The sequence below is a fragment of the Tachysurus vachellii genome, chromosome 10 (assembly GCF_030014155.1).
Source record: "Tachysurus vachellii isolate PV-2020 chromosome 10, HZAU_Pvac_v1, whole genome shotgun sequence".
NCBI classification, from domain to species: domain Eukaryota; kingdom Metazoa; phylum Chordata; class Actinopteri; order Siluriformes; family Bagridae; genus Tachysurus; species Tachysurus vachellii.
In genome coordinates, this window is record NC_083469.1 from 20613305 (window position 1) to 20638843 (window position 25539).

Here is a 25539-nt window from a genome sequence, read left to right on the forward strand (position 1 = left end):
TATGGACGAAACCTATTTCTTTTATTTTGTTAGATTTAACATTTTAAGCGACAAACACGGGCATATAGACCACAAAATCACAACCATGGAATTTAAAGACGACATAAACATTCACTTAATATTTTATGAGGCATTTACTCAACACGGTTACACTTCGCAAAGTTAACCTAGAATTACAACAGGAATTGACATTTCACTAATTACAAAAAGCATGTGACCTGGTGGTGACCACATACATTAGCCTAAAAAAGATGCAAAACACAAGCTAAAAGCATTCATTCATTCATTCTGCTCCCATTAAACCTTTCCGTCAGATAGTGAATACTGAAAAAAATATTTCCATACCCATTCTTTGGTCTAGAAAGAAATTGTAATTGAAAAAAGATGTATAAAAGAACGCATTACGAATGCATTTATTCCATTAACCTTTGTAAGGACAAAATAACAAGGAGCCATGGATTCGAACGGGTATTCTGCACTTAGAGCACATTTATTTAAAAAATAAAACAAAACAAAAAAAGAAGGATTTGTGTTAATTTTGTAAAATCATATTTCACCAGTGTGCCCATGATACGTGTAATACTGCAAACATGAAGACTGGTGGTTGATGCGATGGTATTAGATATTTTTAACATTTAAAATTAAACAAATCTGCAACCACTATTTAAATACACATTCTAATGTAATTTTACTGCCTTTCCAAATAAAAAAAAATTCGACGCTTCACTCTCTTTTTTAAAAAAACAAAAAATCTTGTCACATTGCACGTTGCTGACAGTGGAATAATAAACAATCTCGCGACACCCGACTTTTTCGTGTGTACAGAAATAAAGGAGAAGAATAATACAAAATACCTGGAGTTCGGCCGCTTGCATTTTTCCTTTCCCTTCTCAGTCTTTTTTCTTAAAGTATATTTATATATATATATTACAGTGTAAATGGGGTGTAAAATGTTCACTTACAGTCTTCATCCTTCGGGATGACAGTTAGTGTATAAGGGGATTGGACGTAGAACCTTGATTCTGATGTGTGAAGTAATCAGACAGTCCTGCGGAAAGTCCCGAAGAGAAGCTCGGTAGTGTAGGCCTTAACGACTCGCACGGGAGAGACGAGGCCGCCTGCGGCGACGAAGAAGAAGCGGTGCGGGAGCTCATCGACGTGCTCCCCTGCGAACTCATGGAAGGATGCGGCACATGAGGAAAGAAATAGCTGGTCTGTCCCGCCAGCAGGTTCACTGAGCATGGGTTGAGCGAATAGGTCCCTGAGCAGGGAACTGAGAGGCCGCAGGGCACAGACGCGGCCAGCGCGGCCGCTGTCAGGTGATGCGTGGCGTACGGAATGTCTCCGTTCACGAGTCTGTCCACGCTCAGGCCGTTCGAGGCCGGGAACGAGTGATTGTTGCTCAAACCGTTCTGCGTCAGCATGGTGCTATAGGACATTGGGTGACTCGGGTAGGCCGAGGAGGTGCCGTTGTAGCTCAGGGCGCCGCTTGCCCTGGGATGGTGCAGCGAGAGGAAAGGCGACATGGGCCAGTATAGAGAACCAGCTCTATCCATGAACGTCAGGCCAGTAGAGGTGAGCCGTGCGCCGCGCTTGAACGCCAGCTTGGCCCGCGACGTGGTCGATCTCCTCCTAAGTTTTCCTGTTGTGCCGCCGATGAACACGTCGTCGCTTGATGGGTCGAGCATCCAGTAGTTCCCTTTGCCCGGGTCATCGTAATGCCGCGGAACTTTGACAAAGCACTTGTTCAAGCTTAAGTTGTGCCTGATGGAGTTTTGCCAGCCTTGCTTGTTCTCCCGGTAGTATGGAAAATTTTTCATAATAAACTCATAAATGCCGTTCAACGTTAACCGTTTCTCCGGACTTTGTCTTATGGCCATCATGATTAAAGCATTATAGCTAAAAGGAGGTTTCTCGTACTTGCCGTTTTTCTTTTCGCCGTCTTTTCCTCCTTCACCCTCTTTAGAGTCCTTTTTTTCCTCCTGTTTTTCCTTATCGTCCGTGCAAGTTGGTTCAGGATTGTCACTTTTAGCGCAAGTGTTCTCCGACTTCGCTTCCTGTACTATAGGTAAAGAGATTTTCTCTTCTTCTTCAGAGATGGTCCTGTGCTGGTTGTCACTCTGAACGGCTTCAGGCACCAGGCTGTTTATACTGAACGATGATTTGGGAATCATTTTCACTTCTTTCCGTTCTCCCATATCCAACATCACACGTAAAGGTAGAAAAAGCAACCAGCAGCACCAGCAGCACCAACACCAGCAGCAGCACCAGCACCAGCAGCACCAACACCAGCACCAGCAGCAGCACAGTTGGATCTTTAATCTCTAAGGCCGGGCGGTAAAGTCCTTTGATTAAAAAAGAAAAAAACACCACAACACAACAGCTATTTCATGTTCCTTCCAAACGCATCGATAAGAGACGGCTAGCTACAATTAATTACGGTGCCACAGACACTAAGCTGTAAAAAAATTGCTTGAACCTTTACAGTCTGCAGCCAACCACAGCACCATAAGTATTAAAACGTCCTCCTTGGTTGCAGCCAATCAGCGCGCAGCTCTTAACGGCCGCTCGAGCGCGTAAGGATACACACGGAAACTCGCGCACACAGTCAACAGCGAGCTCGCATTTCTGCACCAAACCCCTACCACGAAAAACACACCACATAACCTCGATCCGTTCCGCAGCTTTAGATAATTTTAGAGTGCTGTTTCAACACACCCGCACGCCCTGACATTTGTTTCCATGCCTCGTGCGTGTGGGGGTGGACACAGAGGTACTACTTCCTGTACCGGACATTGTTTTTTAATACAGCGCGTGCAGGTGACTCCATGCAGTAGCATACTTCATCATTTCACTGCACGGGACTGGAGGCAGTTTTGCTTTAATTTTGTACTTCTTTCCAGAGAAATTATATCATAGCACAACAGCTTCAATTTCCTTTACTGGAAAATTCACACGTTTTGACGCACGTCATTTGTTTATCATCAGCAGCACGTCGTTACATTTAGTAAGAGCCTACGCAGAGATTTTGCCTCTGTTTGACAAGAGTGTGTGTTTACACTAAACAATATCGCATGGTGTTTTATATAACATCCTCCATGATTTCCAAGTAATAACAGTACACCTACTAAATCTGCCTAGGTGCAGAACAGCAGAAAATGTCAACGATAATCATTTCGGCAACTGACATAAAAAGTATATTAGCAGTAATACCAGGGCATTATAACGTTTTATCCAACAGTCCACGATTTTTGATGCTAAAGTTAAATTTATGTGAATTGTGCAAGTTGCATGTTAGGAAAGTCAGAAATGATCTATGGAGAACAAGGTAGAATCCATTTGTTGGGATTTCAAAATAAGCACTCACAATAAGTTCTACTTTTAATACGAATTAATTGAACCTTAATGACTAATCAGGCTCACTAGGAAAACAACTTCTTTTTTAACCTCTGGCAACGGTCAGACGTAAAGGAAGCAAAAGACAGCCTTTTCTACAGCTCTTAATCCTGACATTTGAAATCTAAATCTAAATGTTGGGTTTCCATACATCAGTAATGTATAAAGTTTCCTTTATATGGAGAATTGATAAAACCAAAAAAAAAGGGGGGGGGGGGGGGTGACATCAGTGCACATCTAACTGGCTTTTAATGTAGTTACACGTTTGTTCATTGAATTCCAGTCAAATGTATGCGTTGTGCTGCAGGGTGTTTCACTGGCACATGTGAAAGTAATACACACACACACACACACACACACACACACTCACTCTCTCTCTCTCTCTCTCTCTCTCTCTCTCTCTCTCTCTCTCTCTCTCACACACACACACACACACACACAGACAAACAAACAAACAAGGATAGTACTAATATACACAAACACGCACGCACACACACATACACACACTTACAATTATAAACATGTATAAATGTGAGATATGCTCGTGCGTTTTTCGAAAAAAAAAAAAAAAAAAACAGTTTATTGCCTATTAGGTGAGATTATATTCTTGATTTACGGTTTAAGGGCATAATGCCGAATATATAAGGACTCCATGGTTTTCCATGTTTTTTAATTTTTTTATTTATATTTTAATAATATTTAGCTTCTACTTATCCATCTTAGCTAAATCGCAATGCGCTCTAAAAAAAAAACTATGAAACAACATATAAAAATATGAACAACAATTATCATTATCATAGGAAGTAAAAGAAGCAGAAGTAGAATTGGAAAGCACAAATTATCTGTGATTTTTGAAAATCTAAATGTTATTATTATTATTATTATTATTATTATTATTAGTAGTAGTAGTAGTAGTAGTAGTAGTAGTAGTAGTAGTATAACTACTATATAACTACTATATAACTACTACTAAAGTTGTATATTTGTGTATACACCGTTGAGTTACGACTTGTGCACAAAGAAATAATCCCTCATTTCATTTCACTAAAAAAACATATTCATTACAAATATTTTTGCTTCCTAATCCTGGAAATGAAATACGGTCCAAAGACTTTTTCATGCTGGTTTGTGCAGCAGCGCCTGGAGTATTATCAGAATATTTTCTCCAAACAGATGGACATAAGCAGCCATTCAAAAGTTCAAAACAAATCAATAACAGCATGGATGTTTCTGATTGCGCCCACATGTTGCTTTACATATCGACATAATTTCAGTCATCTATCTGACTCGGTAAGACAGAACATTTAAAATCTTATCTGTCCGAGTTTTTACTGGCCTATAAGACATGTATCATGTTTTCACACATATACCTTACATTTATTTTACCTGTCACTTTTATCTGTAACTGGCACCTTTAAGACTCTAAGCACTGAGCTGTATAAGAAGAAACAGTCTAAGATATGTTTAATATAAGATATATTTCCTGTTGTCTCTGTAACTGACCTATTTCCATGGTTGTCATGTTGTCTTAGTTTTACCGAACAAAGGATTTCTAAACACAACTTGATTAACATTTTAAGGTTTGTCATTCATGTATTTAATATTGTTCTCTAATTCCTGTCTCATTGCGTAAACGAATTGTATCTCATTAGAGAGAAAGCAGTTTATTTATTGTTTAATTAAACTAAATAGTTGAAAAAGTTGCTGAGACGACTTAAAAAAAAATGATCACATAAAGTGCATTAAATAAACCGAGTTACCGTCCAGATCATTGAACATACACTGAGGAGCTGAAGTGATACCGCGTCTCTGAATGAGGGAACGTTTATATAAGTTTATAAATGCAATAAGGGCTCCTCCTAGCGGTCAGAGAAAGATTGCATGTCTGACGTCGAATGTGTGTCCTATTGGGAAATAACTTAGAGGAGGTGACTTATCTAAAACATCTTGTACACTGGACGTACAATTAGGTGCTTATATGTAGGATTTTCATCCTTATTACAAAGAAAAAAATAAGTAGCATAAGAATATTGTTAAAAGCTTATATAGGATTTATTGCAAGTCGTCTAAAATTGCATTTGTAACTAGGTATAATATATTCTCTCGGCTATATATATATATATATATATATAACGCAATTAAACGCAATGATTTCATTTTGGTCCACAGGTCCATCCAAGACTGTGTATTTGATATATGTGTGCATTTGTCACACACTACTTTATAAACTATAAGTTGGTAGAGGCACAAATCATTTAGGATAAATCAGCTGAGAGGTTATATTTAAAGAAGTAGAAAAATATATTATTTATATGATCTCTTTGCATTCAGTTTCTTAGAGCTTTATATTCTGATACATTTCACTATATTTCTGATGTCACTGTTAACTGTTGTTAGACACCAGTGTGGTATTTTAATTATTTTTATGTTTTATTTACCACTACATTTTACATGGCACGTAAAAGCTTGATGATCTGTCATCATGCCAAGTAAATATCAAACATCCAGTATAAGAGGATATAATATATATATATATATATATATATATATATATATATATATATATATATATATATATATATATATATATATAATATATATATATAATTTATAAAAGCGGTAAGGTTTCTGGTTATTGTAAAAAATTGCAAAAGTGCTTTCTGTCACTGCAAGTAAACATTACTAGTTTAATATAAGATTCGTTTAGAATTACATTTACCCTAAAATGAATTGAATTTAAACACATAAAAATTAATGACATTTAATTTTGATTAAAGATTAAAAACAGTCGCTATACGAAAATAAAATAAAAACTTAAAAACGTGGCTATTCTTTTAAATGAAAGCTTTCAAAATAATAATAATAATAATAATAATAATAATAATAATAATAATAATAATAATAATAATATACATAAAAATATATGTTTTCCATTCAGACTCACAAGTAGCTGTGATGCTCAGGTGTCCACATATTTCTGCGTATGAGTTGTGAATTAAAAAGAATAAGAATGCACATCTTATACCAATGTTTATGGACTGCACTTGTACTGGATGTTTGATATTTACTTGTACTTTATAAAGTAGTGTGACAAATGCACACATATAACAAATACACAGTCTTGGATGGACCTCTGGACCAAACTGGAATCATTGCGTTTAAATTGAAGTTTGCATTGTCTTTGGCTCCATCTTGTGCTGGAGTTATTTCATTACCTGAAAAACCTCTCAGGCCAGCTTTATACACATACACATACAGATTGTGTAGAGGAAATCTTTTTGTTTTCTCTACTTTTCCAATTACTTCTGGTTTATGGCATTTTCTTCCTTCACATAATTTTATATATATATATATATATATATATATATATATATATATATATATATATATATATATTTTTTTTTTTACATATATCTGGAACAAATCTGCGTCTTGTTTTATAATGTGATCTTTGGTTTAAAAAATATTCATTATTATTAAAATACATATATTACAAAATGTGAATAAATAAGAACAGGAAAAATGTGGTTTGTTTGATTGTTTCTGAATTTACTTACTGCTTGTTTATCTGTCAGTGTAGGCTGTCTATGAATTAGCCAGAGTACATGGCAAATGCTGTCTAAATGTACTGGTGAAGTACCTTGAGAATAAATACTGCCTGATCATCTCTGAAATCTTGCCCATGACAGGAGTAACCAAAAGAGTGGCTCACCATCACTCTCTTATTTATTTATTTATTTTTTTAAAGAATGATAAATTAGTGAAGTGCCACAGGACAGCTATGGATACCTCATAGCCATAACTCTTATTGACTTTACTCCTCATTACTTCACATCCTGTAGGTAAACACCTGTCTGTTTTTGTTTTCCTTTTTCTCATGCTGCTGTAAATAAAACAATATACAAATATTATTTTATAAATATTATTTTATAAATTTTATTTTATTTTTATATATATAAAGACTCATATAAGAGCAAAATCATGTAAGAGAATTGTGTGAATTTACAAGACTAACTGATTAAAAGTTCCCAGCATTACAACATGCCCCCTGTGCACAACTGAGATTCGGGCCTGACTACTGAAGGTACTGAAGTCTGCAGGCTATATAAGCATGTGGAGGATTGTAAATGAAATGATTAAAATAACACAAATTCCCTCGTTTTAAATGAACAATAAACACAGAGCTGAAAATAAACGCATGTGCAAAATGAGCTTCTTTTAATATCTTCCTTAGTTGTATGAATTTTGGTTAGATTTTTATTTTTTTAAACATAAAGTTGGTCTGGCACCCAGTAAATACAGGAAGTTTCACCATATCAATAAAGAAAGAGTGAAGAGTGATTAAGAAACAGCTGAAGTAAATAAAACAAATCAGAGACAATCACAAGAAATGGAATTTTTTATTGATCATTTATTATATGTAGTGGTTGTTATATGTAGCCATGGCTAAAAAAATGAATGCTAATTACCAAACGTTAATCGAGGGCAATCTATGGCTAGAGTTGGCTTTGTGTGTAAAATAAGACAAAGGTAAGAAATGTAAGGAATAAATTAAGGTTATAAAGACAACAAATATCATAAACAGTACCAAATTTTGGGCTACTAACGGTTTTCTCTTTGTTATCTTAGATTATTGGCTAGTACTAGAGTCAAATAAATGTAAATGTATTTGCAGATAACGTCTTTATGAACTCTGCATCAACTGTTCATTGTTAGGAGTGCAGACAAAACAGTGCTGTCGCACTCTTAATAGTCTGAGAGCCTTGTAGTGAAATTGCACCTTCATTTATTAATGAAGTCACGGTTGCATTTAGAGAAAATAAATGTGTTCCCCTAACTTTTGTCCTGCACACTGAACTCATAAAAGGTGTTAATTAGCTCATTAGTTACATCAGGTGTTTTGGGAGCAGGGGAAACTGAAGATAAAAATAAATGGGAAACAATGTAAGTAGCAAGACTACATTATACAATAAAATCTAAATCAACAAATGAACTTTCATAGGTTTGTTCATTCATTAAGATACACAGCATTCATTTCGGTGTACATTAAATACTGTAATGTATAAGAATGATCTGAATTTTAGTTAAGTAGAAGTAAAGTTACAGTAAGCATTATGTAATAATCTATGTTCAGAATGTCTATCGAAAGAAAATTACAGTTAAAAAGTAATAATGATGAAAAGTAATAATTTAGACTAATGTGATTCTGTATAGCTCTTATTTTTCATATCCTGTAAGAAGAGCTAGTAATCAATAAATCACCTTTACCTTGAGCCAGTGAATAGAGAGAAATTTGAAGGGTAAGACATTTTTTTACGAAATGGTATGAATTACATTTTAAAGAATTTTTTGAAGACGTTCTTGTTTTTAGACTTTTCTTTGCTTCCACTCTCCTGCTGGTTTTGTGGGGGAGGAGGAGGAGGGAAATCTGGGGTTTGGTTCTTCCTCAGACCTCTCAAAGACACTGAAAGTAAACAAAGAAAACAGCACTTTTCAGTATAACTTTAAGTCTATTTCAGTTTCCCAGTTTTCCCTGTACATTTTACAGGAAACATATTAAAAGACTCACGTGATCTGGTGTATAGTGCAATGGTCCAATATATTGTCAAAAATAAGTAATATTTCAAAACATATTACAGCAATGGTTAGAATTGTGTAAATTAATGTGTAAAAATAATGTGTATGTGTAATTATTATTATTTGCATTTTCACTGATCTGTAGGAGTTTTAGGTAGCAATCTTTGTCAAAGTTTTGCATTAAAACAAACCCATATGTTGGCTTTGGACGTTGAAAACAAATCTTTTTAAAAAATGTAAAGGTTCAGCATTTAATATTATCTGATGTGCTTAATTTAATCTAATTATGGGAAAGGGTTTTTATTTCATCCTTTATGTATTTCCATCATGGGCCATTCCACACAATCATTCTGATCAAATTGCAATGCTGACAAAAGCAGAACACATGACTGTATATAGTAGGTCTGTATAAGGTGGTGGCACAGCAAATAAACCTGACACCTTGTGTTGCACTGGTACAATTGTATCAAGTCAGTATCAGTGTTGTAGAGTCAATGATGAGTTGATAAACAGTCTGCCAACCAAAATATATACCTAATGCCACATCTGTGGCAATAGACTGACCCTGATTGAACTATAATTAACACATTTTTCGCATAGAAAATGATGATCTAATCTATAATTATCCTATTAGGTGGAACAACAAGGTGTATAATAAAGTGGCCAGTAAGTATAAAAAGTTTTCTCGCTGCTTGAAACAGTTCTATCAGTGCAAACACGCTGTAGCGCCAGTGTCAAGGCTGTGCTGAAAATGATCCACCACACATGTAACATCCAGTCAGTGGTGGCACTATTATGGTCTCTTTCCACTAAAATGTGGAGTTGTGCTGGGAATTCTGATGTCACTGAAATAAAAATTATTGGAAAAAAAATCAAGCATTTAAATACTTTTTGAGAGGTCAATTACAGTGTCCAGTCTCAGACACATAAACAAAGCCTGTATTCCTCGTGAATCCCAAGTATTGATGAGCTATTTTTGAGCTCACCTGAGTCTTTGCTCTCTCCTTTTTCTGGGTAGCGGTGTTGGTTGTAGTATGTGTGCGGTGGCTTGGGAGGTGGTTCTTTCTCCTTCTCGTAATTCTCTGTGGAATCTTTGTTCAAAACCACTTATTAAAACACACATACAAGCACACATACAAATGTTTTCAAAGTCTTGCAGTCTGCTTTGAGTTGCTTACCTCTTTCCGGCTCAAAGGTAGAAACTTGTGTTTGCGGTTCATCCAATAATTCTGCGACATGCTGCTTTGTTGTCTCTATCTTTTCTTCTCTGTGAAATAAAAGGTATATATTTAGATTTAAAAACTATATTTAATAGCAGCTGTAAAAAACTACTTTTACCCATAATATTACCCATACTAAAGGTGGTACTGCTGTATTTTTGTTTCCTTACCCAGTATTCTCTGAGACACCTCTCTGACCGGTGCAGTTCTGCAGCTCCTCCAACCACTTCTGCTGTTCATCATGAGAGGGTGCAGCAAACAGGTAGTGACTGCCATCATTCAGTCTTAACCAAAAGGATCACAACAGTTATATGGGTTTATTTAATTCATCACTACACTCCAGTTATAACTATTATGGAAAACTATAATTCTGCAAATATACTTGTGACAGTAATCTTCTCTCCAAAACAAAAATGAGATCATGATTCTTCAGCAGAAGTGGGAAATATCATTGATATTTTTTCAAGTATCTTTAATCAAGTTTTTTTTTTTTTTTTACTTAAATACCTTGGACTTTAAATATTACATTTCAAAGAGTAAATCTCTCTTTTCGATTTGCTATGTGTTAAAAAATAATAAAGTCACTTTTTAGCAACAAATCCAAACTTTAATGGATCTGACACACAAGAATAAGACTCAGTACCTGTCACTATTATATAGCTTAATACACGTTGTATTTATTGAGGTACCATTTGTATAATAATAGTTAGCAAGTAGTTTGACAAAGATTGTCCCGATATTAGCATTCAATTATTTTTTATCCAGAGTTATTACTGTCATTGATTATTATTATTATTATTATTATTATTATTATTATTATTATTATTATTATTATTATTATGAGACACTAGTAATAAAGATGTAGTTAGTTAGCCTTAGCTAATGTTTTTTATCTTCCTTAATGGGAAAACCTTTGTATTGATTATATAGTATTTATTTATATGAGTGAATTTTACTTGAAAAAAAGAATTAAGGTATTTATTATAACCTCTAATGGCAGTCTCAGTTTCATCTCTATGAACATATTTTAAAACCTGAAACCCTGTGTCTCTCTATCTGTCTTTCAGGTTACGTATATAATTTATCGGACGGCTTTAGAAGAGTATTTTACGTACATCAGTTTGAAGGTGTAGTTCTTTCTCCTGTAGTATGGGTTATCTCTACAAATTGCTCCAGCCATAGTGATAGGTGGCCATCGAGTGCAGTTCTGTAAATTCATGTCAAAGTTAGCTATGATAGCTACAAATGCATGTGTATGGTAGCTAAAAATGGGGGCTTGTTGGTTCATAGATAGTTAATGATTGGTATTGTGTTTCCATGTTAGCTATCATGTATGTTGGAATTCTAACAGAATTTTGCTGGGAGACAACTAGGACTGACTGATGTATTGTATATACCCTGTATGTGTAGTTTCTTATGTATTCATACCTCTTCAGCAGCATTTTGATCATTAAACAAATTCAGTGTCTCTTCTTCCAGTAATGCATAGACGGTTTCCCAATGATCCATACCCTGATCCAAACACACACACCACCAATATTCAGTTAATAAAAACACCTTATTTATTGTCAGACTATGTATAACAGTAGTGTAGAATCTTACAAAGGGCTGGTGTATGTGTAGGTTTTCATTCCAATAAAGCAGGAGCTTCACCTGATTCAAATTCAAATTCAATTTATTTGTATAGCACTTTTAACAATTCCTATTGTCTCAAAGCAGCTTTACAGAAGTATGGAAACAGAAAGAGGGGGAAAAAGAAATAAATATAGAAGAAGAAGATATTATGTATCTATCCCTATCCCTAATGAGCAAGCCGGAGGCAACGGCGGCAGGGAAAAACTCCCTGAGGTGACTCGAGGAAGAAACCTTGAGAGGAACCTTATTTGGGTGACAATATCCATATCTTTAATTAGTTGTTTTTTCAATAGACTGAGGTATAGTTTCTGCTTGGTTAGAATGAAAACCTCCTCCCACACTGGCCCTTTTCCAGATGAGAAAATCAGCACCACTGATATATACTGTAGTCCTCAAGATGTCTAAATTGGCTTGTAAGCAAAATCTGAATTTTATATCAGCTGGACAGCTTACTTTAAATCCTCCTTGTTTCAGTTTAATATCCAGTGGTCCCTCCATCTTGACCAAGCCTGCTCTGACCTAAACAGCACAAATATTTTTTTTAGAGCAAATAGACAATAAATACATAAAAGTGTGTTTTAATGAACCATACCTTGTGAGCTAGAGATGATGGTTCTTTAGTAGGTTCCTCAGTAAAATCCTTAGCTTCCTCAGCGGATTTCCTTAATGTGGGTGGTGGTGGTGGACAAGATTGTGGAGGTGATGGTGGTTGCAAGGTGGAGAAAGGTGGGGGATTTACAGTCACTGCTGCAAGTTTTCTTGGCTTGGGTACAGGAGGATTAAGATGTATGGATGTGGAAGGTTCCTCAGTCTCTTCATTTGAATGAAGTTGTACGGAATCAGGAGGTTCCTCTATCTTTTCATTTGATTCAAGGTGTATGGGTTTAGGAGGTTTGTCTCTCTCTCCATTTGATTCAAGAGGTATGGATTTAGGAATTTCCTTAATCACGTTATTTGATTCAAGAAATATAGATTTAGCATGTTCATCAATCACTTCATTTGAACTTGAAAAATTAACTTCTTTGGGGTTGTCAAGAGAGGAGGATTTGTGGGAAAGATTTATGCCTCCAGAGGTATTTACTACATTTTCAAGCATAGAGGTGTGGTCAGAATTTGTGCTGGAAACTAGATGGTTTCTAGAATAAGATGCGTTTTGTGACTGAGAAGAGTCAGGGGAAGATTTGACAGAGGGTGAATTGGAGGTTGTGGTATCGCCACTGTTGCTAGTTGTCCTCTTGAGCATAGATGCCACTCGAGGAGCTGTAGAAGAACCGTCACCCTTGCCACTACTGTTTCTCCTCAGAGCTGCTGAGGTCAGTATTATGTCGTCTCTCCTTCCACTGCTGTTTCTTCTTAGGATGTGTTTGGCTACATAATTCTGAGAAACTGAGGCAGGATGATCAGAATGGTTTCGCCTTAGAGAAGTCACACGGTAAGGCTTCTTCCTGGAACCAATATCTTCTCCATAAGTCTCTTGCAGCCTCTGCTCTTTCTGAGATATCAGAGTTTTAGAAATTAGAAATTTAAAAGAAATTGCAGGAAAGATGAAATACCAGACACAGGACATCTACCCCCTTATGTGCAAAGGAATTAATAGATATCTAATATTCCTAAAAGTAAGGCTAATCAGCAGAAAGCATTATGACACATGCATCAAACATAAGACCTACATCCTTGTTTTACCGATTCAGTTTGACCTCATAAAACTAATACTGAAACAGCTTGTAAAACATTATCCAGAATTCGTAGCATGTACTTAGTGTACCTGATATATCTGATGGGTAGCTACTGTAATTCATCCTAAATTGTATATGTGCATTTCAGTTCATACTGCAACTGTGTGCTAAGTCAGAACTATGTCTAACATCAATTCAGAAGATTTTTTTATTTCTGTTACTTCATTTTGAAGGGAAATACAAAAAGGTCATTGTGATGCACTCGTGCGCTTCAGGTGGATGTCAGGTGGTCATGACACAAATATCAATAATGTTGCCGTAAAATTCTCTTCATACATGGCACTGAAAGATTCAAATAATGTTAATAATAGGGTAAAATTAGAACTTATTTGAAGTCCTGATCTATTATTCTTACAATCCAATGTGCTGATATTGCAGTGGTCCAGTTTCTTGTCCTTACAAAATAAATGCATGAATATGTAATATTTTATTTTTGTCAATATCGTCATCTGTCGGTATCTTGGCACAGTAGCACAATAGATGCGGTAGATGTGGATGAGTTTAGCATGTTCTCTTTGTTTTTTTGAATCATAATATACTATAATATACCTGATCTAGTTTTTTTTACTTGTTTTTTTTTTTTTACCTGAGTTTTCCTGTTGTGTAAGGTCTTAAATCTGTCACTCTGAGCTTGTATCATTGCTTCCAGATCCTCCTGTTTCTTCATTAGTTCTAGAACATCTGAAACAGAGTCCTGAAAGACAAAGCAATCATTTAACAAGATATAGTTTTTATAATTAGAACAGCAACAAAATCTTCCAGCAATATTATCCATTACAAAAATCGATGTTGTATTGCACGATGCTCTTTCTGAGATAAGTATCCTCACCCCATAATCTTGGGCAGTGAGCACATTCTCATACGTGTTCAGCCAATGTTCAGCTTGCTCCAGTTCTTTCTGCAACTGCTGCAGCTCAAGCTCCTCCTGATACAGATCTCTCCTATCAGCCCAGCTCTGAAGAACCAGGACCTCCAGATCTTGTAACTCTGCTAGATGATCCTCCAACTGTATTTTTTTTAAACAATAAGCAAAAACATGCATATATGCTTAGAAGTCAAAAGTCCAGTTTATTAGCTTTGTAACATTCATCTGTCATGGAGTATGACGTAAAAGAAAAGTTATTTCAGAGAATCAATCTGAATGTGTTTTGTGTATTTTTTGTTATAATTTTAACCACACCTCCTCACTCATGAAGTTTCCTTCCTGCATGAGACGCCTCCCTTCATTTTTCACCATCCCAGATTTGTCAAGTTGCCGTTCAATCTGTGTATGATACTCCTCGTGGCGTTTGATTAGCTGTGCCAAGTCTTTGACCTCACCTCTGAGTCCCTCTCCTGTTACCAGAGACAGTGTCTCCCTAAGCCACGCCCTGTGAAGGTGTCAAGAGTATTTGACAGGTCCAATATCATATTAGGCAGTAATAATATACAAAGTCAAAAATAAACAATAACTTACATGAGCTCCCTCCAGTCAGTAAGATACTGCTGGACAGTCATGACCTGCTGTAATCTGTGTTTGCACTGGCTAGCTTTCTCCAGGAGGCTTTCCCAGTTTTCTTCCACCTCCTGCATCCTCTCGGACAGAATTTCCCTCACCTGGGGACAACGTCTAACCAGAGCCCTACCCTCTTCTTTTCTGCGTTGCATATCCTCTTCTATTACCACCAAATCTCTCTAGAGAAATGAAACTGACATTTTTGTCTATATCAAGATTTCACTGGTCTACTACTTGGTAGTATTTAAAGTCTTTCTTAGATAGCAGTATTGATGGCTAGCCAGTACCTCAAGGCCTTCGTGCTGTCGAATAAGAGCTTGAACACCTATCAGGTCATTTTCCATGTCCTCTGAATCCAACATAATTTTCTTCTCACTTATCCAGCTCTTCAACTCATCCAAGTCATGGTCAAACTGGTGAACCTCATGGGCTGATTGTAAATTCTGTGGGAAATAATTAATTTTAAAAGCCATTTTAAGTGTATGCTAATAGTGCTAAAAGAAGCACATTCTCTGTGACCTAAATAGGCACTAAAGGCAAATCTTGCCATTAATGTGTTTTGTACTTTACAGATAGATTCATTAACATACATTTGTGTACGAATAAATCAGAGTTACCAAAAACTTTGGAAATCTGGTGAGATATTGCATTGGATCTAGCTTATGCAAACCTTAATGTATGACTTTTTTTTGCTAAATGAGGAAATAATAATAACAAATTGTCTAGTCTTTCAAAAATGTCTTGGACATTTTACCTGTGCTCGTGTTTTCATAGCCTTTTGTAACTCCTCCCATAAATTTAGTAGATCCTTCTCCCTCTTCTGGGATTCTGATGATTTTACTTGCTGTTTTAGCTTTTGAACTGTATTCAGTTTGTTTTGACCCAGAGTGTTGACTTCATTGGTGAAATCTTCAAATTTTTTCTGCAGGGTCTGGCAAAATTAAATAAGCAATTTCTGAGAATCACAACTCAGCAGGGATTTAGTCATAGTTTTTAGATACTTACAAGTTTGTACAAGAATAGCCTTTATAAACTCAATCCATTGGTGGCCATCCTTTTTTAAATTATAATCACATATATAAGGTACCTCCACATCTTCAAGATCTTGGCCAAAATCCTTTGACTCTGCGAGGTTCATGTGAGAAATGAGCCAGCTCTTGAGGTCTCTGCTTTCTCTTTCAAACACACAGAGATTGTACTGGTCTTCCAATGATGTACGATAATCTAAAGACAGCTGCAGCAGATGTTCATACTGCTTCTCCATGTTTATGACACTCTTGCTCACCAAATGGCTGCAATTATACACACACACACACACACACACACACACACACACACACACACACACACACACACACACACACACACACACGTTGTGCAATATCATTTAGCATTTTAAAGATCATATCTAAACTTTATTTTTTATTCTTTTTAAATATATTTAAATAATTTAAATGCATTAAATAATTGAAATAAATTAAATACAACTCCAAGTAATTGTTCTATGGTCAGTACCATGGTATTTGTTAAAAGTCTACCATTGAAACTCAGTTTAAGATAATTTATACTGTACATACCCACATACCATGATGTATGAACATTTCTCTAAATTTGCATTAATAACTTTACCTATTGGGATAGCCACGATTTTCCATTTCAGCCCCAGTCTCCTTCAAGGACTTGATTTTCTCATGGTGGTTGACTAACTCCAAGTCTACTGAATCTAACTTCCTGAGGAGTGCCTCTGTAGTCTCCTCACTTTTCCCATAGTCTCTGGACTCCAGAACTGGTTTCAATTCCTCCATCCATAGGTCGATTTCAGAAATCTGCACAAAAACAGAAGGTGTCTAAAACATCCTTAAAAAGCCTATTTATACCTAAAGCATTACCCTAACAATCATTTATTTAATTGTTCAACTTAGTCACAAAGCATTATATTTTCATATTTTAAAATTTGCAAAATAGCACCTGTAAAATGTCATAATTCTTCAGCAACTAGGGTAGTATTGATTAGCTGGATTCATTTTTACTGTACTACTAATATAAACTTGACACACCTCTGAGAGGAAGGTCTGGATTTTCAGGGCTTCTTTCAGCAGGTGGCCTTTATTCTCAGACTCTTTTCTCAAAGTGTCAAAGAGCTGATTCAGTTCTGCCAGTCTTGTACTGATCTCCTCTGAGGCAAAGTGTCTCCCTCTTACCAAGTTCTGTCCTGCCTCATGTACCGCCTGCACCAGAGGGGTACGACCTGTGATTTCTTGCATCATCACCTAAAGAGTCCAGCAGTCCACACTCATAAATACAGCGAACACTCAACAGTTTACATCATATATGCTGAATACATCTCAAAACTTATCCCAATAAATATAAGCTGTAACACAGTTAAACACAGACCTGGTATTTTTTGACTGCTCCTTGTGTGCTTTCGAGTGAAGTACCAAAGTCTTTTGAAGCTGTTGCCTTTAGCTTATCCTGAATCCATACCCTTTCATCTTCGATGTCCCGGTAGAACTGAAACAGTATCTGCCATGATTCCAGAGTATCTCTACGAGCCTCCAGAGGCTCAGCCAGAGCATTAAACCTGAGAAAAAAGGGATAAGCCAGCAATTTAAATTTCTATTCTGTTCTTTATGTTTTAATTTTCACTGTCAGCAGACCTTTATCTTAACAATATTATTGTAGAAAACCATAGGGGTACCTGTTGGCCATATGCCAAACTTGTTGCTGGATCTCCCTAGCCTGAAAATTTCCTTGAGAGCTGAGATTTTTGGCTGTGTCCAACAGATTCTGGACTTTTTCTAGATGACCATCCACTACTTCCTCCAAGCTTTGTAGAGCCTTTAGTAGTCTGCTGACTGAGGCCAGGTCCTCCCCACAGTCTGTCTGACTTAGTTCAGCTTCAACTGTATCTAGCCATTCCTCAACATCTTCCAACAAGCGTAGGAACTGCAAGGCCTGGAGGATAAGGAATTAAATATCAGCATGTAATATGCTGTTTAAAAGTTATTTACTCTGTATGGCAAAAAGCATGTGGAAACCTGACCATCAAACTATATGTGAGCCAAACTATTGCCACAAACTTAAAAGCCCAAATTTATTAAGTATAAATTCTAAATTTGCTTTACTAGGCCTGAGTCCTAAATGAAAACACAGTTTGCCAAGGTCAGAATCAGTGCCTTAAGGCTTACCCAATAATAAAACAAAGAAAATATTTAGTAATATCCAGGCCTATATGTCTGACATTAGTATTAGATTAGACTGTATTGTATTGCAATTTGTACAACCCTATTACTTCCTGTACGATGGTCTTAAGAATTAATTTATGTTACGTAATTATATGAACAACTCATATTTAGTATAGATAATTCCAGATTTGAGTTAAACCACTAAAGCCAATGAATATTTTTCCTCCTACAGACACAGTTCTCATTATCTACCTGATAGGCTTCATGTAAACGTGATTTTTTCTCCTTGCAGTTGATTAAGAGCTGCTCCCAGCCTTCATTGAGATCCATTATTCTGGGTTTTATTTTGTCCTTGGCTGGATGACCAGTAGCGAGCATCTTCTCACCTTCCTGCCATTTAAACATAATCAATATTATATTGATCCTGAGAGCATTTAAGAGTCTTCATTTATTTTATTTAATTTAAAGGTACTGATTGTTTGTACCTTTGTTAGGGTTTCTATACAGTTGCGGTTGGCGAGGATCTCAGCCTCAAAACTCTGGTGTTTCAGTATCTTGGCTTGCAAATTGATAGGCTCTCTCCAGCTCTCATCCTGAGCCACTGATTTCTTCTTATTCAACCATGAGCATGCCTTAATGATTGATAGGATAGATATGCACATGAATAAGAGGAACAAGTAGTATTTTAAATGATTTACACTTTCAAATAATAATAATAATAATAATAAGAAGAAGAATAAGAATAATAATAATATCAAAGCAATAGAGAAATATGGAAAAGCAGAGAAATTATGATGGCTTCAAGCAGAGGAAACACCATTTATGTTTCCTCATTGGCATACCTCATAACTATCTTCCAAAAATTTTTGTAGCTGTGCCGATTCCTCCAAAGCCTTTTGCCGAGCTTTACTTATCTCCAACAATCGTTCTTTTCTGGAAGGGAAAAAGCAACAACTTCTGAACCAATACTCGAGATATAAATGTTTTATATAGAAAAAAGGTTACAGCTCACCTCAGCTGAATTGCTTGGCTCCGCTTTGTGATGTTGTCTGAGTCATAATGCTTTCTCAGTTTCAGTTGTTGAGCATATTTATCTACGTCTTCTACCTGTTGTAGTTCAGCTTCTAGGGAGTTCTCAAACAAAGCATGTTTCCTCTGCAGAGCTTCCACTTCTGAGAGGGAGCTCTAAAATGACAATTGTGTAATAACCCACAATGAAAGTAGAAAGTACTTTTTTATTAGTTTAAATTTTCACATTGGAATTGTTGAAAATTCATAATTGTTAATATTTAAAAATTGTTATTTTACTGCTAATCACTTCTGTAGTGTAGTGTAGTGACCTATACTTACCCCAACATCATCATTAGCCAGAAAAGCTTCTCTGTTACTCAACAAGCTCTCACTTTGCTCCAAATTACCAAGGAATACCTACATCCAATCAGTCAAGATGTCATGTTGATTACATTTCTTTTGCAAATTAGCAAATGAACTACAGTATATTGGTTTATAATACCTGAAGCTCCAGAGCTTGATCCAATGTTATCTTCCTTTCTTCCCATGCTTGTATAAGGCTGCCTTTAGCATCGTCAAGTTTGCTTAGGGCTTTTTTGATCTCTGCTGTGTTACTATGGCCAGACTTTACCAGGTTCTGTCCAAAATTCTTCACTGAATCAATTCGCTCAGCACGTGCATCTATCTCCCCCTACAGTAATAAAACACCATTTTTTAAATATTAATTTAAAATCAGGATTTACTTTCTAGGCCTCACTCATCACTTTCTACCATGTGTGTAATAGATCATGCATTAAAAAAATGTTTATTTGTTTGTTTTTTTATTGTTTTTGTTAATATCTTGCTCATCATTAAGTTTGGGAGTCTGTACCATCCAATCCTGGTGCTCCACTATGAGACTTTCTGCTTCAGCTTTTGTCTTTGGCAAGCCCTTCTTTCCCATTTCTGCAGTCTGCTTCAGTGTCCAGTCCAGCAACAGACGTTGGTTAGCTTTAAACAGCTGGAGCTGGTGTGATTCCTGCAAATGGTCTTTCCTATAATGACATTTAAATAAATCCAACACAGTTTGTTACGGTAAATTTGTGCCCTAAATGATATGATATCTCAGCTCACCTTAATTTAATTTCCTTGTCCAGTTTCATTAAAGTGTTGGTTATTTCTTGCTGCTTCTTACTCAGCTTGTCAGAAAGGTCAAAATGAGTCCTTAATCGATTTTTGGACTCTTTCTCCAGCACCTGGTTTAATAAAAAAAGAAACATATTTTTGGTGAAATAAAAAGTGTGGTGCAATTCAAGTTTACAAATAAGACGAGTGCCTTCACATATTGTTAAACAGAGCAATGCAACAATATAAGACATAATTCATCATGCTTGTACTGAAGCTCTTGGAAAACTCACAGTGCTTCTCTCGTGGATAACTCGAACTTCTCGCTCCATCTCCTCATGTCTGCGTATAAGGTTCTCTACACTCTCCACATCCTCTCCATAGCCCTGACCTTGCAGCAACAGCATCTGCAGCCCCACAGAAAGAGAAATAAATGTTAGGATTTGTTTTCAATGGACTAAGAATGATGTTTGACAGGTGAACATGTCTTATCATGTTTTTGCACAACCAATGGGACTGGTTTATGTAGACCTGTATGTATGGAGAGTTTTGGGATGCTTTGTATATCAGTGCTACAGGACTGTCATGAAATGCCATGAAAATATTTTTAAAAATAAATATAACCTTATCATTGGTGTGGTATATGGTGAGGTATGGCAAATTTGAGGTTTCCGGGACAGGAGAGCATTTTATACTGTAAACACAGACTTCGACTTTACAAAATCATTGCAATGATCCAATAAAAAAAGAATGTTTACACAGTTAAAACAACCATACCTTTTCACTTGCCCTGTCCCTGACTTCCTCAAGATCACGGATCAGAGAGTGAACATCCAATGCTTCTTTTAACTTCATCTTATAGCTGCTTAGGTTTCCGTGGAATTTATTCCATCTGTCAGCAGGAGCAATGAGCACAGCACATACGTATGTGGCTAAGCTAATGATTGGAAGTTAGATGGAGATAGTTAATATTATACAAATGCATGGTTACTGACCTCTCATTCAGCTGCTGTCTGCGCTTCTTTACAGTGACCAGCTCATCACAATTCTGTCTCTCAAGTCCAGCTGCCAGGTTGTTGATAGTCTTGATATGAGCATCGTCAACAGTCATATCCTAACAAAGAGTCATTAAGAACCTTCAAGCCACAAGGTATAACTTCCAGTTCCAAATCACCAGTTATGATGCTCAAGACTTGTAAGTATTAAATACTCCTTTTTCTCCTCCTTCTTTAACTTCTACTTCTACTACTAACACTCTAATACAGACTCCACGTCCTGGGACTTACCCCATGGCTGGAGCTTCTGAACTCACTTAGCTTCTTTAGTAATTGTTGGCAATGTTCATAATCTTCCCCAAGATCTCCAATATTAATCATGACCTCCTACAGATGAATTAAGTTAGATATCAGATTGATCTTTGTTTCATTTTTTTTTTGTCCAATAAACCTCAGACTTTAGGGTCCTCGAGTCCAAAACTTTCTTACCTTCTCTCTAATCCATAGCTCTACCTGCTCCACTTTCTGAAGGAACTCAAGAAAGTCACGGTGGCCTTCTAAAATTTTCCCCCGTGTGAAGATGGCATCTTTCAGCGCCTCCCAGTGAGAGATCAGAGAAGAGATGCTTCGTTTTACCTCCTTGGACTCTGGATGACGAAGAGAAAGCAGCTCTTGTCCTGTCTGAATGAATTGATAAAAGCAAGCATATGAAAATAGAGTAAAAATCTGTCATTAGTACATCATATATACATAAGTATATAAGTACTCATATATATAAGTCATTCTGAAGAAACCCCAAAGATCTCACCTGCTGAACACAGTAAATAATTTTACCATGAGCCAGAATCTCTGCCTCAAACACCTGGTGCTTCTGGAGTAGCTTCATTTTGGCTTGAAGGTTGCTCAGGTCCATTTTGGAATCCTCTTGCATCTTCTGCATGCGCTCAGACACCCATTCTTCAGCCTGAATTACAATTCATAGCAGATGAATTGGACTATTACAAGACATTGCTCCCTAATGTTCTAGTAGCTATAGGTGAGGACTGTGATACCAGACTGTTATACCTCAGAGGAATCCCGAGTGAAGATGCAAAAAAGCCGCGAGAGCTCAAGTTCTTCCCTGCGTTTCACGGACAGGTCTCTAATGCGTTCTCTACGCGCCCTGAGAGTGTTCAGTGTGTTTTTGTAGCTGCTTTTTCCTCTGGTTACTCCTCCTTTGCTCAAACAGTCAGCTGATTCTTGAAGAGCAACCATCTGCAAACAGGAAGATCATTGATGAACCATCATTTCTAAAGGTATATAAAGTTATATTGATATATTATGGCATAATATAGTTGGTTAAGCATAAAAGAGCATCTGGGGAATTGTAATAGAAAAAAAGAACATGATTAATAATGCTTAATTAATTGTTAATTAATACTAATAATTGTCAAGTATTTTATGGTTGTTGCAGTGCAATATTAGATAGATAGTTTAGATTATAGTACTTAATCATAAAGTTCTTAATCAATTATAGAAATAAATGACACTGAATAAAAATGTTGGCACCAACTTTGTCTTCCTGAGCGCTAAGAATTTTTTCGAAGGCTTCATGCCGTTTGATTAGAGTGTCTGTCTCATCCACAGTTGATCCCAAATCGCTATTTTTTAGCTGGACCTGAAGAAAAAAAAGGATTAAGAACCTCTAGACAAACACATATTATATCTGTGGATATTAAAACAGGAATAAAAAAGCTCTGTTATGTTTCTGGGGCGGTGGCTTAGTGGTTAGCACGTTTGCCTCACACCTCCAGGGTTGGGGGTTTGATTCCCGCCTCCACCTTGTGTGTGTGGAGTTTGCATGTTCTCCCCGTGCCTCGGGGGTTTCCTCCGGGTACTCCGGTTTCCTCCCCCGGTCCAAAGATATGCATGGTAGGTTGATTGGCATCTCTGGAAAATTGTCCGTAGTGTGTGATTGCGTGAGTGAGTGCCCTGCGATAGGTTGGCACTCCGTCCAGGGTGTATCCTGCCTTGATGCCCAATGACGCCTAAGATAGGCACAGGCTCCCCGTGACCCGAGGTAGTTCGGATAAGCGGTAGAAAATGAGTGAGTGAGAGTGAGTGTTATGTTTCAGCATGTATCAGGTCATGACAACATTACTTTGAGTGATCATGTCCCCATAATTTTCTGGCTTATTCATTACATGTGTCATCATTAATGTAGACTTTTGCCTGAAACCTCTTCCAAATCTAGTTATCAGTTGAAAATCATTATTTTACATTAGTGTAAAACGAATGAAAAAAACTACAGTTAATCTCATGCGGATCTGAGTTTCTACAGTACCTCTTGGCGGTTGGTGAGCTTCTCCATGTGTTCTATGTCTCTGTAAAACACTTGTTCCTGATAGGTGTTCTCCAGCCATTTCTGCTTGGACTCCCAATTAGCTGTTAGCCTCTCTCTTTCATCCGTCAACGTTCTCAGTTTGCCTTGAACCTGGAAATATTTATAGCTTCTAGTAGACTTCTATTAGACAATATAACAAATTAATATTCTCTATATGATATTGCATGGCTTAAATTTCAAAATGTTTACGCCTTTTTGAATTGTGTGTACAGTAGGATTGCTGAAAATAAACATCGATGTACCATACTATGACATCAATGTACCCCCCAAAAAATTTAAAAACAATAGGTCAGCTAACTGACATGTTACCATGGAAAGACATGTGCAGGTTTTTTGAGCCTCCTGTAAATCCCTGCTACGTCATGTACCCTTGTTTTATTTCAAGGTAAATGAAAAATCTATCAACATGTGTTTGACTTTAGCTAACATTAGACAAGTTATACATTAGACTCATTTATCTATTTATTAGGGATTAACAAAAGCTTTAATGAAAACGTTGGTTATGTGAACATTCGTATGTAGACAACAGAATAGCTGTTAGTATTTTTACAGTGTGCCTGACATTCATTGCTTAACCTTGAAATAGTTGGAATGTTTGTTTTCCTGTGGTTTATAAGAGTTAGGCTCATTTTAACACAAAACAACATTTTAACATGTAATAACATCCTTGATATAAGAAATGATGAAATGGATATTCACTTCCTGAACATTTGGAATATCTTGCTCTTGTAGATGTTGACCCATAGCTACAGCTTGAGCGTATGTTTCCTCATGGGCTATGATCTCAGCCCACAGCTGCTGATGCTGGAAAAGCTGCAGGTCGCATGTGGCCACATCACGAATAGACTCGTCTGCCTTTATGCCACTCAGTACTTGAGAACACCACAGAGAATAATCCTGTACCTAAGGATAAAAGTATCAGAGAAACAGAGGTATGGTATTTGGTTACACCTGCATGCATCCACCCATTTTCTAATTCGCTTATCCTACACAGGGTCCTAAGGGGCCTGAAGAGAATAAGGATACACACACACACACACACACACACACACACAACAGTCAATTTAAAGATCACAGTCAGGCTACAACGCATTCTTTGGACTGGAGACGGAAACCGGCGGAAACCCCCGTAGCACAGGGATGCAAAATGTGCACTCAGGGTGGAGGCAGGAATCAAAACCCCAAACTCTGGGGTGTGAGGTAATAATAATAATAATAATAATAATAATAATAATAATAATAATAATAATAATAATAATAATAATAATCACAATAAAAAAAAAAAAAAAAAAAAAAAATATATATATATATATATATATATATATATATATATATATATATATATATATATATATATATATATATATATATATATAATAAAAAACAAAAAAAATAAAATAAAATAATAATAATAATAATAATTATTATTATTATTATTATTATTATTATTAGTAGTAGTAGTAGTAGTATTTTATGATTCTCACCTCTGATTACACTAAACCCTCCTTATTTCCTTTCATTTCTGAAATAATGTAGTAACAACATAACAAGTAATAAAGTACAACATAAATCTGTGTGTGTGTGTGTGTGTGTGTGTGTGTGAGTGTGTGAAAAGAATTACTGTCTTGAGGAAAAAGTAATGCTGTTTGGCGAGCCGTAGCTCTTGCTCCCTCTGCTCCATACACATACGAAGCTTCTCCCAACTTTCCACCACAACTTGCTGTTCCTCCTCAATCTTTCCTCTTAGTTCTGGGGAGCACTGGTCTAAAATGGAGTCTGCAATATCCAGTAGCTCCTGCATC

The 25539-nt window shown here is 36.4% G+C and overlaps 2 protein-coding genes across 3 annotated transcripts in view; both read right to left on the minus strand.

Annotated features, from left to right (window-relative positions):
- Positions 1-297: 297 nt before the first annotated feature.
- foxg1a (forkhead box G1a) lies at positions 298-2477 on the minus strand. The gene has a single exon (XM_060879404.1). It carries the CDS (start codon positions 2205-2207, stop codon positions 987-989), a length of 1221 nt encoding a protein of 406 aa, XP_060735387.1. The 5' UTR covers positions 2208-2477; the 3' UTR covers positions 298-986.
- A 5295-nt stretch (positions 2478-7772) lies between these two features.
- Positions 7773-25539, minus strand: part of sptbn5 (spectrin, beta, non-erythrocytic 5) — a 43052-nt gene continuing 25285 nt past the window's right edge. The window contains exons 34-71 of one of the 2 annotated variants that reach the window (XM_060880226.1): positions 25359-25538; positions 24437-24640; positions 23678-23827; positions 22907-23011; positions 22420-22608; positions 22163-22318; positions 21844-22035; positions 21646-21741; positions 21355-21473; positions 21137-21251; positions 20653-20766; positions 20369-20490; positions 20127-20289; positions 19758-19946; positions 19595-19672; positions 19257-19429; positions 19087-19177; positions 18730-18876; positions 18497-18634; positions 17758-18014; positions 17454-17640; positions 17117-17329; positions 16689-16885; positions 16147-16351; positions 15814-15990; positions 15347-15502; positions 15021-15238; positions 14745-14934; positions 14394-14570; positions 14151-14258; positions 12421-13320; positions 12282-12347; positions 11622-11705; positions 11309-11400; positions 10364-10477; positions 10152-10240; positions 9960-10064; positions 7773-8860 (exon numbers count right to left, since the gene is read on the minus strand). In XM_060880226.1, the coding sequence (XP_060736209.1) occupies positions 8727-8860; positions 9960-10064; positions 10152-10240; positions 10364-10477; positions 11309-11400; positions 11622-11705; positions 12282-12347; positions 12421-13320; positions 14151-14258; positions 14394-14570; positions 14745-14934; positions 15021-15238; positions 15347-15502; positions 15814-15990; positions 16147-16351; positions 16689-16885; positions 17117-17329; positions 17454-17640; positions 17758-18014; positions 18497-18634; positions 18730-18876; positions 19087-19177; positions 19257-19429; positions 19595-19672; positions 19758-19946; positions 20127-20289; positions 20369-20490; positions 20653-20766; positions 21137-21251; positions 21355-21473; positions 21646-21741; positions 21844-22035; positions 22163-22318; positions 22420-22608; positions 22907-23011; positions 23678-23827; positions 24437-24640; positions 25359-25538 (6390 nt within the window). In that variant the 3' untranslated portion in view covers positions 7773-8726. Of the gene's footprint in view, positions 8861-9959; positions 10065-10151; positions 10241-10363; positions 10478-11308; positions 11401-11621; positions 11706-12281; positions 12348-12420; positions 13321-14150; positions 14259-14393; positions 14571-14744; positions 14935-15020; positions 15253-15346; positions 15503-15813; positions 15991-16146; positions 16352-16688; positions 16886-17116; positions 17330-17453; positions 17641-17757; positions 18015-18496; positions 18635-18729; positions 18877-19086; positions 19178-19256; positions 19430-19594; positions 19673-19757; positions 19947-20126; positions 20290-20368; positions 20491-20652; positions 20767-21136; positions 21252-21354; positions 21474-21645; positions 21742-21843; positions 22036-22162; positions 22319-22419; positions 22609-22906; positions 23012-23677; positions 23828-24436; positions 24641-25358; position 25539 lie in introns of those variants that run through there. The other variant, XM_060880227.1, reaches the window with a different exon arrangement.